This window comes from Hemitrygon akajei, chromosome 5 (assembly GCF_048418815.1).
Source record: "Hemitrygon akajei chromosome 5, sHemAka1.3, whole genome shotgun sequence".
In the NCBI taxonomy this organism is placed as follows: Eukaryota; Metazoa; Chordata; class Chondrichthyes; order Myliobatiformes; family Dasyatidae; genus Hemitrygon; species Hemitrygon akajei.
Genome location: NC_133128.1, coordinates 137172285 through 137187340, shown reverse-complemented (window position 1 = coordinate 137187340; position 15056 = coordinate 137172285). Strand labels below are relative to the sequence as shown.

General features: G+C 46.6%; 1 protein-coding gene across 5 annotated transcripts in view; it reads right to left on the bottom strand.

Annotated features, from left to right (window-relative positions):
* The window catches only part of col18a1a (collagen type XVIII alpha 1 chain a), a 268123-nt gene that overhangs the window by 43189 nt on the left and 209878 nt on the right, over positions 1 to 15056 (bottom strand). For all 5 annotated transcript variants that reach the window (XM_073046613.1, XM_073046610.1, XM_073046611.1 and 2 more), the window contains 9 exons: positions 14271 to 14357; positions 13126 to 13179; positions 11554 to 11703; positions 8102 to 8164; positions 7971 to 8015; positions 7464 to 7586; positions 5072 to 5143; positions 3540 to 3575; positions 2704 to 2730 (listed from right to left, as the gene is read on the bottom strand). In XM_073046613.1, the coding sequence (XP_072902714.1) occupies positions 2704 to 2730; positions 3540 to 3575; positions 5072 to 5143; positions 7464 to 7586; positions 7971 to 8015; positions 8102 to 8164; positions 11554 to 11703; positions 13126 to 13179; positions 14271 to 14357 (657 nt within the window). The remainder of the gene's footprint in view (positions 1 to 2703; positions 2731 to 3539; positions 3576 to 5071; positions 5144 to 7463; positions 7587 to 7970; positions 8016 to 8101; positions 8165 to 11553; positions 11704 to 13125; positions 13180 to 14270; positions 14358 to 15056) is intronic.

The window sequence follows — 15056 nt, the reverse complement described above, 5'->3', positions numbered from 1 at the left end:
ACATGGCCACTGAGATTCTTAACAAAGTTTGAGGAAAAAAATAATTGCATCCCAGTTCAGGTTATCTCATTATAAGACGGATGTGGAGGTTTTAGAGAGGGTGCAGAGATTTACCAGGATGCTGCCTGGATAAGAGACCATGCCTTATGAGCATAGGTTAAACAGCTAGGACTTTTCTCTTTGGGGCAAAGGAGGATAAGAGGTGACTTGATGGAGGTATGCAAGTTGATGAGAGACATAGATCATGTGGATAGCCAGAGATTATTTTCCCAGAATGAGGGCATAATTTTAAGATCATTGGAGGAATGTACAGGAGAGTTACCAGAGGTGAATTCTTTAAACAGAGAGTGGTGGGTGCGTGGAATATCCTTCATGTAGATGGAGATCCATTAGGGGCATTAAGAAACTCTTAGATAGGCACGTGGATTATAGAAAAATGGAGGGTTAGGTAGAAAGGAAGGACTGATCTTAGAATAGGTTATTTTAGTAAATATGCAGATGATACTAAGATAGGTGGTGTTGTGGATAATGAAGTAGGTTTTCAAAGCTTGCAGAGAGAATTAGGCCAGTTAGAAGAGTGGGCTGAAAGATGGCAGATGGAGTTTATTGCTGATAAGTGTGAAGTGCTATATTTTGGTAGGAATAAGCAAAGTAGGACATACATGGTAAATGGTAGAGCACTGAGGAATGCAGTAGACCACAGTGATTGATCTAGGAATAATGGTGCATAGTTCCCTGAAGGTGGAATCTCATGTGGATAGGGTGGTGAAGAAAGCTTTTGATATGCTGGCCTTTATAAATCAAAGCATTGAGTATAGGAGTTGAGATGTAATGTTAAAATTATACAAGGCATTGGTGAGGCCAAATCTGGAGTATTGTGTACAGTTCTAGTCACTGAATTATAGGAAAGATGTCAACAAATTAGAGCAAACACGAGGAAATCTGCAGATGCTGGAAATTCAAACAACACACACAAAATGCTGGTGGAACACAGTAGGCCAGGCAGCATTACCTGGGTTTCAGCACCTAAGTTACAGAGAAAGGTTGAACAAGTTAGGTCTTTATTCTTTGGAGCGTAGAAGGTTGAGGGGGGACTTGATAGAGGTATTTAAAATTATGAGGGGGAAAGATAGAGTTGACGTGGATAGGCTTTTTCCATTGAGAGTAGGGGAAGATTCAAACAAAAGGATGAGTTGAGAGTTAAGGGGTAAAAGTTTAGGGGTAACACAAAGGGGAACTTCTTTACTCAGAGAGTGGTAGCTATGTGGAACGAGCTTCCAGTAGAAGTGGTAGAGGCAGGTTCCTTTCAGTCATTAAAAAAAAAAATTGGATAGGTATATGGACAGGAAAGGAATGGAGGGTTATGGGCTGAGTGCAGGTCGGTGGGACTAGCTGAGGGTAAGCGTTCAGCACGGACTAGAAGGGCCGAGATGGCCTGTTTCTGTGCTGTAATTGTTATATGGTTATATGGTTAAAAAGTTTAACACCCACAATGTGTTCTGAAGGGCCTGTACTGTGCTGTAATATGCTACGTTCTAAACTAGATAAGCTCTATTTTTAAGAGTACTCTTTCTCGTTAACATTCCCTCACAAGATACCGTTATTTCTCTTTGTGGATCTGATTTCATCTTATTCCCATTTTAAACCTTCTTCAAATATCTGAACTTCCAAGAATGCTAATTCATGTAACCAGTCTCCATGGAGTAATCCTTTACAGCCCATTTTCCTGATGAATTGGCACCATATGCCTTGCAAGAGCAGTATCTCCTTCCTGATCTTGAATGCAGTACTCCAACCAAGACCTGGCCAAAATTGTATCCTAGTGAAACATCACTCTTGCGTGTTCCAACTCCCGAAAAAGGTAAAGGCTAATTAGGTCAGCCTTTAACATTAGCCTATTGCCTGCACCCTAACCCTTTCACCTGTCTACAATTTTCAGTCCCTGAACATTAAGAAAATATCTGTTGGGTCATCATTTCCTATTCTCCTTGCATATTCTGTGGAACAGGTCTCACAGCCCCACCATTTCCAACACTGTACACAGACATATACTGGCATCTACTATGAATCCATCTGATCTCACCTTATCCCTTTTATCAACCCTTCTTCCCTAGCTCACCCTCCCCCAATCTTCTCCCCTTCTTGTTCTGGTTGTGGATTTGAATCTTTGTTTTTCTCTCCAAAGATGCTGCCTGGCCTGCTGAGTCTTTCCAACATTTTGTGATTTTTGTTTTAATTTTATATTGCCATTTCTCACATTTGTATGCAAAGCAACTATACCGATAATTGCATTGTCTAGCTGCAGCTTCCTGCATCAACACAGCCACCCTGGCCTCCGTTAGTGGCACGTCCTCATCAGGAGTGACACGTTTGAAGGTCAGTAGCAGGAGACAGGACTCAGCCATGCTTCGCCCCCTGTACAACACAGTGAACTACATGGTGATCAGTGCCATCTGCCAGATGGTAGGAGACCGAGTGGGAGTCACTGCCTCAACCTTGTCACCGAAGAACGTGGTTGAGGAAGAGGCACTGGAGGATCTAGTGGACTTATTAGACCAGCCTGATTGATACCACCATCGCATCAGTGTCCTTTGTTTGGTTAGAAGCCACTGCAGCATTCTGCTCAATGGGAATTCTTGTTTATGGACAGCAAAGCAACACAGGAGGGCAACTATTGTCGGCCCAGTGACAGTTAGGACTCACCTGTTCTCCTTTGGGTCCTGGCTCGCCCTATGAGGGAAAGAATAAGCAAACCATTAGCAAAACACTCAACCCTGCCATACTCTTCAATTCAATCATGGCCGACTCTTCCCTGACTGCACTTACCCACTCTGTTTCTCAACCAGGTTTATCTCCATGCACCAGGGAAGGCCCGATGTTTGCCACACTTGCAAGTTAGCAGTGTTAAGACAAGTTTAACTCTTTAGCTGCTGAGCTTGCATTATACTCACCAAAGTAGGTGCTTCAGCTGTGGCAGTTGGAAGGTGCTGCCCCCCCCCCCCCCCCAGTCCCTCTTCCACTAGTATTAAAAACCACAACTGGGTTCATGTTGAATCCATGCCCAGCCCAACATTGAGAGCAGCTACGTGAGCCACTGCCATCCACCATCAGGGTCATGTCCTCTTCTCACTGTTGAGAGCAACTCATCACACAATACCCATCCACCCCAATGGGCAAAGACACATCTTCAACTCTGGAAGGTGACGTGTCAGATTAGGGAATTGTTATTCTCCCGGAATTTAACTTTCCGATGTTTGTTTGCATGTTTATATAATCACCTATATACACGTAATTGTTCAGTGAATTTTCCAGTGATGGTACAGTTGCTTCTGTATTTTTCTAGAAGCTTCTTAGCTTTCATGAACAGGTGTCACATCACATACATTTGGCTATTTTATAGGTTAAATATTATCACTGGAGTTTTTGTTTAATCTCTGGCCTGAGTATTAAATAACCTTCACTGCTTTTTCCTCCATCATTAAACTCCCAGAAAGAAAGTCCTTCCACCCGCTCCTTTGGCTGCAGGAGTGACCTCTCACCTTTTCTCCAGGAGCTCCAGGCATTCCCGGGATTCCCTTTGGGAGAAGAAAATCAAACACAGTGTTAATTTAAAAGCGATTCATTGTTAAAAACAAAAGTTGCCCCAGAATGGTTATTTCTGTCCAGTTTTATTAAATGCTGAAATTCACTTGTCTGGAGGAGAGTGTAGAGCTAGGTTGGAATTGGGATATAAAGCCCACGACGGCTTGCAGCTGGAATGGGATGTGAAGCAACTGATGAATTCAGTGCAGTTGGCTGTGTGCTAGTGAAAGACACCAGAGTTATGGTTGTTGTGCAGAGGATGCGGGTCTTAATTAATTCAGGCTGGTCAGGATGCAGAGATTAGTGACTTCAGGGTTAACTAATGGAAAAGGAACAGGATGACAGGAATGCTGAAATGGAAAGCCACAGGCTCTGACTCAGTGGGTATCACGCTTGCCTCTGAGTCAGAGAGCCACAGCTCGGTCCTGCTCTGGAACTAACTTGGGGCTGATGATAACCTGTTTTCAGCTTCAGTATTAGATTAACTGATGTTTGTCCAGTCCCTGCCTCTTGCTGAGAACTGACCGGCAGTTCCCAAAGTTCCCGATCTTGGCTAGAGGCGACATCGCTGAAACTGATGACCTGCCCGTTTATCCTACCTCCATCTGAGTGATGTTGCCTGCTCCTCTCACAGCCTTCCAGCTGAGGTGGCTTCAGAAGGATGCATTAGAGTCATAACGCATGGAAACAGGCCACTCAGACCATTAAATCTGTTCTAACCACCATGCACGGATACCATATTAACCTTATTTTTTACTTCCCCTACCCCACTCACCCACACACACCAAGGGCAATTGAGAGAGGCCAATTAACCAACAAACCCTCAGGTTTTAGGGTGTGGGAGGGAACGCGTGTGGGCACATTGAGAGCATGCAAACCCCCCATGGGCAGAGCCAGAGGTCAGGACTGAACCGGGGTCACTGGTGCCCAGGGGCAACGTCTCTGCTAGCTGCATTTCTGTGCTGTTCTTCACTGCCATGCGCTCTGAGGACATCCTGACGCTGTGGAACACAAGTCCTTTTTCCGCCAGAGCCAATAATGTTCCAGCTCGAGCAGCAGAAGTGTGGGGACCTGGTGGCTCACATCAAAGCAGAGGCAAGGTAGCTGGAGCTGTGGCCGAGGATGGTCCTCTGGGGAGCTGAGGGGGAGAAAAATAGCAGAAGGACTTGTTACTTGTGACCCCCCCCCCCCCCCCCAGGGCATCGCTAAGAACTCTGCAGTCAATGCAGCACTTTAACATCCAGTTGCTCGTATGACGTCGGAAACCTAGCAAGATCCCAGACTTTGTTACTGCTGGGAATCCAACATCAGCCCCGGAGGGTGGGGAGAACCAGCTTGCTCCTCTGTGATATCAAACAGCAAGTAGGAGGGGGTGGCTGGTGAATGTTAGTGCAACTTTCTGGTGGGCCAATTAACCAAATTAAGGGGGAGAGGTTATGATTGATGTGGTTTGGACTGTAGGGATTTTATTACAGTCGTTCACTGTTACCTGAATTCCTTCCAACCCTCGATTCCCTGGTACACCTGGAATTACTGGGAATCCGGAGCCTTCTGCATCGTCCTGCAGATAGACATATGACCCGTCGTTATCTTCTGCATCAGAGCCTGTCATCACCCTTCAAAATCTTCTGCCATAGCAGGCAAGCAACACACAAACTGTACACACACACACACACACACACACACACACACACACACACACACACACACACACACACACACACACACACACACACACACACACACACACACACACACACACACACACACACACACACACACACACACACACACACACACACACACACACACACCTCAGTACCAACCTCACTGAAGGAATGAACTTCTGTCCCTTACTTAAGATGTGAAGTCTAACACCCCCCCCCCCGCCCCTCAGGTGGGTGTCAGAAATCCTCAGCTTCCAGCTTAGTCAAACAATGGGAGTGCTCTCCCACCCAGCCACCCTTTGCCGCTCACCTGACACACGGCCTGATGTTTATCACCCTGACATTTGTGGGAGTGCTCTTTGCGACATTTCTACTTTTATGGGCGGCGTGGTAGGTGGCAGTTAGTGTGACACGACTACGGCGCCTGCGACTCGGGTTCAATTCCGCCGCTGTCTGTAAGGAGTCTGCATGTTCTGCCCTGGGTGCTCCGGTTTGCTCCCACAGTCCAAAGATGTACAGGTTAGTACGTTAATTAGTCACATGACTGTAATTGTGCACAGCAGGCTCATTGGCCGGAAGGACCTGTTACCTTGCTGTATTGCTAAATAAATAAACGGTCAGTAGTGCCTCATTTTGAGGCGTTTATGAGGCGGCCCTGAGCTATCAGGTGTCATGGAATCATTAGATTCATTTCCCTCTTCCTCAGCCTGGCTTAAGATAGCTCATTTACAAACTAGACAAGAACTAGGGGCTTCTGGTTATCTGGCCAACAATGTGGGAGACATGCATCCACCTTGCCTCACTTGCCATCAAGAGCACTTTGCTTTCATTGCCCATTCGTTAGGTATCTTCCTCCGCACTCTCTCTCCCACCGCCAGATCTTCTCTGCGGCTTCTGGTTTCTTTCAGAGAAAGTCACCACAGTTTCCTTCTGTCGCAGAACCCCAATTAAGCAACCTGTTATTACACTTCGGTTTTGGTCATCGCGATGCATCCTCTAGGCCAACCCATACACCCACACAGTAACATCCAATGGAACAGCAACCCAGAGGAAATAACATCACTCCTGCGCGTGTCTGTGTGCATGTTTGTGTTCATGAGTATTTGTGTGTGCATATTGGCGTGTCTGTGTGCATATGTGTGTACAAGTGTTTGTGTGTGCATTGTGAGAGGGAAAGAGAGAGGGAGAGAAAGGGGGAAAGAGAGAATGAGAAAAAAGAAAGAAAGAAAGAAAGAGAGAGAAAGAGAGACAGAGAGACGTACATTCTGCATATATTCAAGGCTGTTTTTAGCACTGAATGCGCCAGAATTATCTTTGTGGCATCTGTTGGCCAACTATACTATTGGTAACTGGTTTACGATTGTTATGTGTACAGAGGTACAGTGAAAGTCTTCAGTTTGTACACCATCTAGGCAGATGGTACCATGCATATGTACATTGAGCTGATAGGAAGAAAATGGTGGACATCAGCTTTGAACCGGTGATGGGACGAATCATTTGCTAGAAGGTTTGTGGAGGCATCTCACAGTCCCCTCACTGTGTGCAGCACTATGCTGGAATGAGCAGCATACTGGAAGCACCCTCAGAGTACAGTCTGCTATGTCTCCACGTGCGGGAAGCTCACCAACAACTTTACACTGAAACTAGGGGCATGGTAGTTTTAGATCATAAGAAAGATATAGGAGCAGAATTAGGCCATTTGGCCCATCAACTCTGCTCTGTCATTTCATCATGGCCGATCCAATTTTCCTCTCAGCCCCTATCTTCTGCCTTCTCTCCGTATCCCTGCATGCCCTGGCCAATCAAGAATCTATTGACCTTTGCCTTTGAAGTCTTCAGCTTAAGGAATGATATTTAGAAAGTCAAGTTTTTGTAAATGCTTCATCAATTCTCACTGGTCAGTGAGTCTCCACAGCAGAAACAGACCCTTTGGCCCAATGAGTCCATTGTTGACCTACCTACACTAATACAATTCTATTTCCCTGCCAACCCATGAGCCCTTGGTAAGTGGGAGCACCTGGAGGAAACACACGGGCTCAAACGGGGAACATGTGGACTTCAGGCAGTCAGCACCGGAGGTCAGGATCGAACCCAGACTGCTGGAGCTATGAGGCAGCTCTACCTGTGGCACCCTCGTAGTTGAATTGCCTCAGTTTACCGCGCAGAGCCCCTGACAGACAGAACCTGCCTTTACCTTGGCACCCAAGAACTTACAAATCCAGTGGAGAAGAAGGGAACGGGCGGTCCGGGAGGTCCCGGGGGTCCTCGAGGTCCTATTGGTCCAGGCAATCCAGCTAAACCAGGCTGGCCTGGGGGCCCAACACTGCCAGGCGAACCCTGCAATAGTAGGAAAGGAATGAGAGGGTGAAATAATGAGTGGCTATCACCAACACAACCTGCCTCAGGCTTAGATTTTCAGTTCTGGCGCCATTTCGGATTTCCCTTCGAAAGCCTCAGCTGGGAGGGCAGAGTCGCTCAGTGACGGTGCGGTGCTGAGGGAGTGCAGCACTGATCTGAACCCATGCCTCAACCGCCTGCTTGGCTGAAGATGCGAGACTCCGAGGTATTACCTCAGATGGGAGTGAAACAATAAATCCTCAATCCTGCCTGGCCCACGTGACTCTGAAATGGTCACACTGCTCCAGGGAAATATGGACCCTGCAATGACGCCCAAGCACTAAAACATCCAATGAGAAAGCACCAAGCCGATACAGGCCTTACCTGAGCACCTTGAGCTCCTGGAAGACCCAAATCACCAGGCTCACCCTGGAAGTAAAAGGCACGTTTTGTAAGCAGAAAGACCATCAAAATCCAAAGATAATTTCAGCCGTTTAACTCCCCGAGTAGCTTACCGACATTCCCTTCTCGCCCGGTCGACCTGGCGCACCATCTCTTCCTGGTAGACCAGGGGGGCCCTGAAAGAGGTCAGGGAGATGGTAGAAATTACTATGGAAAGCTGTCTATTTGGTACCTCATACCTCAGAGTAGCTTGTAAATTGGATTGGAGGATTGGAGCACTAAGATGATGAATTTTTCCAGTTATATAAAGAGTAAAAGGGAGGTGAGAGTTGATGTTGGGCCACTGGAAAATAATGCAGGTGAGATAGTAATGGGGGACAAAGAAATGGCAGATAAACTTAACGGGTACTTTGCATCTGTCTTCATTGTGGAAGACACTAGCAGTGTGCCAGAGGTCCATGAGTGTCAGGGAGCAGGAGTGAGTGCCATTACTATTACAAAGGAGAAAGTACCAGGCAGAGTCAAAGATCTTAAGGTAGACAAGTCACCTGGGCCAGATGGACTACATCCCAGAGTCCTGAGAGAGGTTGCTGAAGAGGTAAAGGATGCATCGATCACGATCTTTCAAGAATCACTTGATTCTGGCATGGTCCTGGAGGACTGGAAAATTGCAAATGTCACTCCACTCTTTAAGAAGGGTGGAAGGCAAAAGAAAGGAAATTATAGGCCAGTTAATCTAACCTCAGTGGTTGGGAAAGTGTTGGAGTCCATTATTAAGGATGAGGTTTTGAGGTACTTGGAGACTAATAATAAAATAAGTCAAAGTCAGCATGGTTTCTGGTAAGTTCTTCAAGGAAGTAACAAGCAGGGCGGACAAAGGAGAGGCAGTGGATGTCACTTACTTGGATTTTCAGAGGCATTTGATAAGGTGCCACACATGAGGCAGCTTAACAAGATAAAATCCTGTGAAATTACAGGAAAAGTACTGACATGGATAGAGGGATGGCTGACAGGCAGTAGGCAATGAGTTGGAATAAAAGGGGCCTTTTCTGGTTGGCTGCCGGTGACTAGTGGTGTTCCTCAGGGGTCAGTATTGGGACGGTTACTTTTCATCTTGTTTGCCTGTGATTTGGATAATGGAAGTGATGGCTTTGTGGCAAAGTTTGCAGATGACACAAAGATAGGTGGAGGGGTAGGTAGTGCTGAGGAAGCAATGTGATTGTAGCAGGACTTAGAGAAATTGGAAGAATGGGGAAAAAAGTGTCAGATGGAATACAGTGTTGGGAAATGTATGATAATGCATTTTGGTAAAAGGAACAATAGTGCGGACTATTATTTAAATGGGGAGAAGGTTCAAATATCAGAGGTGCAGAGGGACTTAGGAGTCCTCATGCAAATCTCCCAGAAGGTTCATTTACAGGTTGAGTCTGTGATGAAGAAGGCAAATGCAATGTTGGCATTTATATCAAGGGGAATGGAATATAAAAGCAAGGAGATTACGCTGAGCCTTTATGAGACACCATCAGTTTGCACTTGGAGTATTGTCAATAGTTTGGGGCCGCATAACTCAGAAAGGATGTATTATCATTTAAGAGAGTCCTGAGGAGGTTCACGAAGATGATTCCAGGGATGAAGGGGTGAACATATAAGGAGTGTTTGGCAGCTTTGGGCCTGTACTCTCTGGAATTTAGAAGATTGCAGGGGAATCTCTTTGAAAGCTACCGAATGTTGAAAGGACTCGGTAGGGTGGATGTGGAGAGGACGTTTCCTATGGTGGCGCAGCCTCAAAATTGAGGGGTGACCCTTTAGAACAGAGGCAAGGAGGAATTTTATTAGCCAGAGAGTAGTGAATCTGTAAAATGCTCTGCCACAGACCGTGGTGAAGGCCAAGTCCATGGGTATATTTAAGGTGGAAGTTGATTGTTTCCTGATCGGCCAGGGCACAAAGGATTTGGCGACGAGGCAAGTGTGTGCGGTTGAATGGGATCCGGGATCAGCCATGATGGAATGGCAGAGCAGAGGCGATGGGCTAAATGGCCTATTTCTGCTCCTATGTCTTACAGTCTTATGGAATGCTATTGAACAGCCAGGGATGTACTGGCCCTTGTGTGGTGAAAACGGTTAGGATTGATTGGGAAGGGGTGTAAGGTGGTGGGGCATTCATGTTGAAGTGGGAAGTGTGCTTGGTGTCCTGGACATATCCCCGAGTTGGGATCTTGTACTGGGATCAGGGCTTCCAAAGGCAGTGAAAGCCCATTGCTGATTGGTGCACAGACAGTGTGGCCACACCAGAGCCATTGCAGATGTCCAGCTAGACATCGGCCAAAACCTGCCCGACTGAAAGTGGCACCCAAACAAAATCTGCAAACTCCACCGTCAGGGTGGCAGGAGAACCCCCCCCCCCCCCCCGCCTCACCCTTACTGGGGATTCCATGGTAACCGCATCACCTAGAAATGGTGTTTCACCGCCCAGCATCGGGGCAAGGTGCCACTTGCTTTCACAAACTTTGTGGTGGCAGGAGTGTTGGAGGGAACAGCTCTCAGTATGAAAAGGTGCAGGGTATTTTACAACGAACTGGAAGGATCATCTCAGCCATGGGAGGAGGAAACATCAGCAGATGTGTCTGGCCAAGGACACTGCCATTTAAAATCTTGGTCCCCGTTATTCTGCACTGAGAAAACGGAGTATTGTCAATTTCCCTGCTGTCTCCAACCTCTGGTCTCCATAAACTCATCTAAACTTCTTCTACTGAACTTTACCCAGCACTTGGCTCATTGCCTCTCCATTTGGCTAACCGTTCACCCTCCCCCATTGTCTTTCTGGTCCCTCCCACTCTCTGTAACTTTCTTTAGTTCTGAAACCCTCTGTGTCCCTGTTCTGCCCTCCTGCTCCCCTTAACCACCCCAATTTCCTTCACTCCGAGGTCACTGGCTTCCGTCAACTACCTGGGCCCCACTCTCTAGAATGAGAAACTGCCTCGCAATGCCAGAGACCTGGCTTCACACTTCAACATTCAATGTAAATTTACTGTCAAAGTCACCTCGAGATTCACTTCCTTGCAGGCATTCACAGTAGAACAAAGAAATACAATGGAATCAGTGAAAAACTGCACACAAACAAAGACTAACAAACAGCCAATACGCAAAAGAAGACAAACTGTGCAAATAAAACATAACTATCGCTGAGAATATGAGTTGTAGGGTCTTTGAAAGTTAGGCCATCAGCTGTAGGTTCACATCAGAGAGGAGAGAGAAGCTCAGGAACCTGGTGGTTGAAGGGTAATAACCTGCTGAATTTAGTGGTGTCAAGAGAGGACGTCCTTGATGGATGGAGCTGATGAGAATGTGGGGGAAAACGTTAAAAAAAACTTCTACCTCTCCTTTTTGAAAAGGTAACCTGTGCAATTGAGCCACCCATCTCATATCTCTTCTGATTCACCGGAGGCGCTAAATTAATGAAGTTGTTTATATTGTACTAAAGTTTTTGGTATTTTAAAGGAATTTCAACACAAAGCAAAATTCTTATGTCAGAATGGTGCTTCTTTGGTTCGGAGTACTCACTTACCATTGGCCCAGGTGGCCCGGGATTCCCATGAGCTCCTGGAATTCCGGGCATGCCAGGTGCTCCAGGTAGCCCGGTGTTGTTCCCACCAAAGATACCGGGCCGACCCGGGAGCCCAGGAACACCAGGTGGTCCGCGAGGCCCTGGTGGGCCCTGAAAGACAGAAAGAAAATTAATTCTCCCTTCGTACCCCTCAGCAACTAAATTAACCAATGAAATACTTGGAATACTGTGTCCGTTTCTGGTCACCTCATTGTAGAAAGGATATAGAAGTTTTAGAGAGGATGCAGAGGAGATTTACCAGGATGCTGCCTAGATCAGAGAGCATGTCTTATAAGGGTAGGTTAAGAGTGCTAGGGTTTTCCCCTTTGGAGTGAAGAAGAATGAGAAGTGACTTGATAGGGGTGTACAAGATGTTAAGAGGCATAAATCAAATGGATAGCTGGAGACTTTTTCCAAGGGCAGAAGTAGTTTATACGAGGGGGCATAAATTTAAGGAGATTGGTGGAAAGTATAGGGAGGGGAATGCCAGAGGTTTTTTTTGCACAGAGAGTAGGGGGTGGTGGTAAGGGCAGATACATTAGGGGCATTTAAGGTACTCTTAGATACACACACAGATGACAGAAAAATGGAGGGCTATGTAGGAGGGAAGGGTTAGGGGTTGGCACAACATTGTGGGCCAAAGGGCCTGCACTGTTCTCTGTTCAATGGAAATGAGGAAGGGGGAGAGAGACAAGTTACTGCACAGGAAGCAGAGTATCCCTGATGATGAGCCAGTCCATAATCTGCAGCTCACTGACGGCTCTGCCAAATACATGGTGACCAACCCATACTCCTAGCCCACGTGTGGGAACTTTGCTATGCAGAAGCAGATGACTGTGGTTCCAACGTCACAACACTGCTGGCGCGCTCTGTGATTTGCCAACAGGGTGTATTCTGAGGATAGTCAGTGATTCAAAATACAGAAGCTAAACACCAATGTCTTGCATCTAAAGGTTGTCAAGGTTAAAATCCAGCATTTCTATAAAATTGCTTTTCTGTTGTTCCAGCTACCTGTTTTAGCAGCTATGGAAGATGATCAGATCTGGCAACAAGGGACACCTTTGTCACTTAAGGTCCTTTACCTGGTAACACAGGTAGAAACTCCTGACCCTTCTATGTCCAGCATTCTGACTACATCGAATCTACAAAGAGAAGTTGCCCCGACCCTCTTGGAGCAGAACTGTTCAGACACTCGCCTGGTCAGCTGGGGATTCCGAGAACTCTCCACAACCTGAATCAGAAATGCTGTTGGCTGCAGTAGCAGAAGATTAACTGGTAGCTTCATTTGTTACAAATTAGTACAGATCTCAATTATTTTAAGTCATGGTTGAATTAATTAGCCAAATCTGTTCTACAGATGGAAAACATGCCCGACCACAGATTATTAATCTAAACAGTTTCGAGTAGTAGCTCCCCGTTAGCCGCTTCGATTGGCATCTTGGAATGTCACAGCTTGAGACCCACACAGCAAGACTGTAAAATGCCATTTTACTTTTCCCAGAATGCACTACCCTCCAGAGATGTGGCCCTTACCCGAAAGGCTTCCAGGTCAGCTCCAAATCCCGATCCTTCCATGTCAATAAATGTCTAGGGAACAAGAACACTCTGTGAGAGGAAATATTTGATGAGTAATTCGACCTGAGTCGTTTCCCTCTCCACTGAGGACCTGCTGAGTATTTCTGGCACTCATGGGTTTCTTTCTTCTGTGAGACTTGCCCTGGCCCACAACTGTTGATGATCACCGTGCTCATCGGCGCAGAACAAGAGGGGGCTGGGCAGGGCCCAGAAGCCTGTGCAACTAAAGCAACAGGAGTGCTACAAAGAAGGCTGCACTGGGTGGCTGGCCACCTGTGAAGAGATACTGGAATCACTGCTGCTGCACTCTTTATTTTCTTCGGGATGCGTGCATGTGCTTTGGCCATCAATCTGAGAGAGGGATCTAAATGCATAGAGAAGTACAGCATAGAAACAGGCCCTTCGGCCCATCTCGTCCATGCCAACTCATTTGCACTAATCCCACTCCTCCTCCTTTGTATTCTCCCCACACCTGCATCAACTCTACTGCTCATCCACATGCTAGGGAGAGCTTCCAGCAGCAGATTAACCCACCAACTTGCACGTCGTTGGGACACGGAAGGACACCGGCCCACAAGGAGCAGGTGTACCGCAGCTTTGACTTGTTCCATTATTTATTCTCCTCGGAGTAGAGTTATCTGAAAGTCACACCAGGACCACTAACTTCAGCAATACCCAGATTTTCCTCAGAAGTACCTCCACTTTAAGCAGCCGGTAATCCCCTTGTAAATAGCAAACTTACAATTCTGAGGGAAACACTTGCTGACAGACTTTCTCTGGGACAGCTCACCAGAGCTGCTGTCCTTGTGAGGTCCATCTTCCTACAAAATCTCATGGGAGCAATCTGTCCTCTGCACACTTTTACTCTTCGTGTCTGGGACCTTGGCATTGCTGACACCCATCGTGGAGCCATGGATGCAAAATTCAGTCACTACATTTCTCCCATTACAACAGCGACTGCACACCAAATGCACTTAGACTGCAAAGGGTCTTGGGACACACTGAACTTATGAAAAATGCTGTGTCACTTTGAGATTAATTTACATGGATTCGATTCTCAACCTTCCTTTCACTTCAGCTTGTGAGCTGGAAAATCCACTTACGAGTTTGTCCATGCTGGCAGAGGGTCCCGGGGGCCCAGGTGGTCCAGGAGGCCCTCTCGGTCCTTCAACTCCAATCCCTGGATCACCCTGTGGAGGACATGAAGACAGGCACTTACTCTTGGCATGCTCCTATCTACTGCAATCTGTTTATTAACTCATCAGTTGGCCCGATCAGTTAATAGATCCAAACTGGCACTGAGCTTGGTAATCACGTTGTCATGGGCCCAGAATCCCATGGAAACCAATCTGTTAGTTAAGGATGTTCAGGAATCAGCTGGCATGGAGATATTCTACCAAAAACATCTCTGCCACGGGTGCTTTTACTTCATTTTGTGTTGACAATTTCAATTTCATAATTCCCTAAGACCAGAATTAGGCTGTTCGGTTGGTTCATTGAGTCTGCCCTACCCTTCAATCATGGCTGGGTTATTTCACCTTGCAACCCAATTCCACCTTCTCTCCATAACCTTTGAATGCCCTTACTAATCAAGAACCTTCCAACCTTCCCTGTTAGCATACCCAATGACCTGGCCTCCATGAGTGTCTGTCGCAATCAGTCTAGCTGGCATAGTGGGCCTTGAACTTATGACTCTAGATCATTTAGTCCAGGCCTCTAGATTGGCGCTCTGGTAACAATGCCAACCTGAGGTGCAGGTTCTCTGAGCAAAGGGACCGTGCTTCACTTCAGATTGATACAAGAGTAAACCAAAAAAAAAAATGCAGGTGCTGGAAATCTGAAATGAAAATAGAAAATGCTGTGGAGAATGAATCGGAGTTAATATTTCA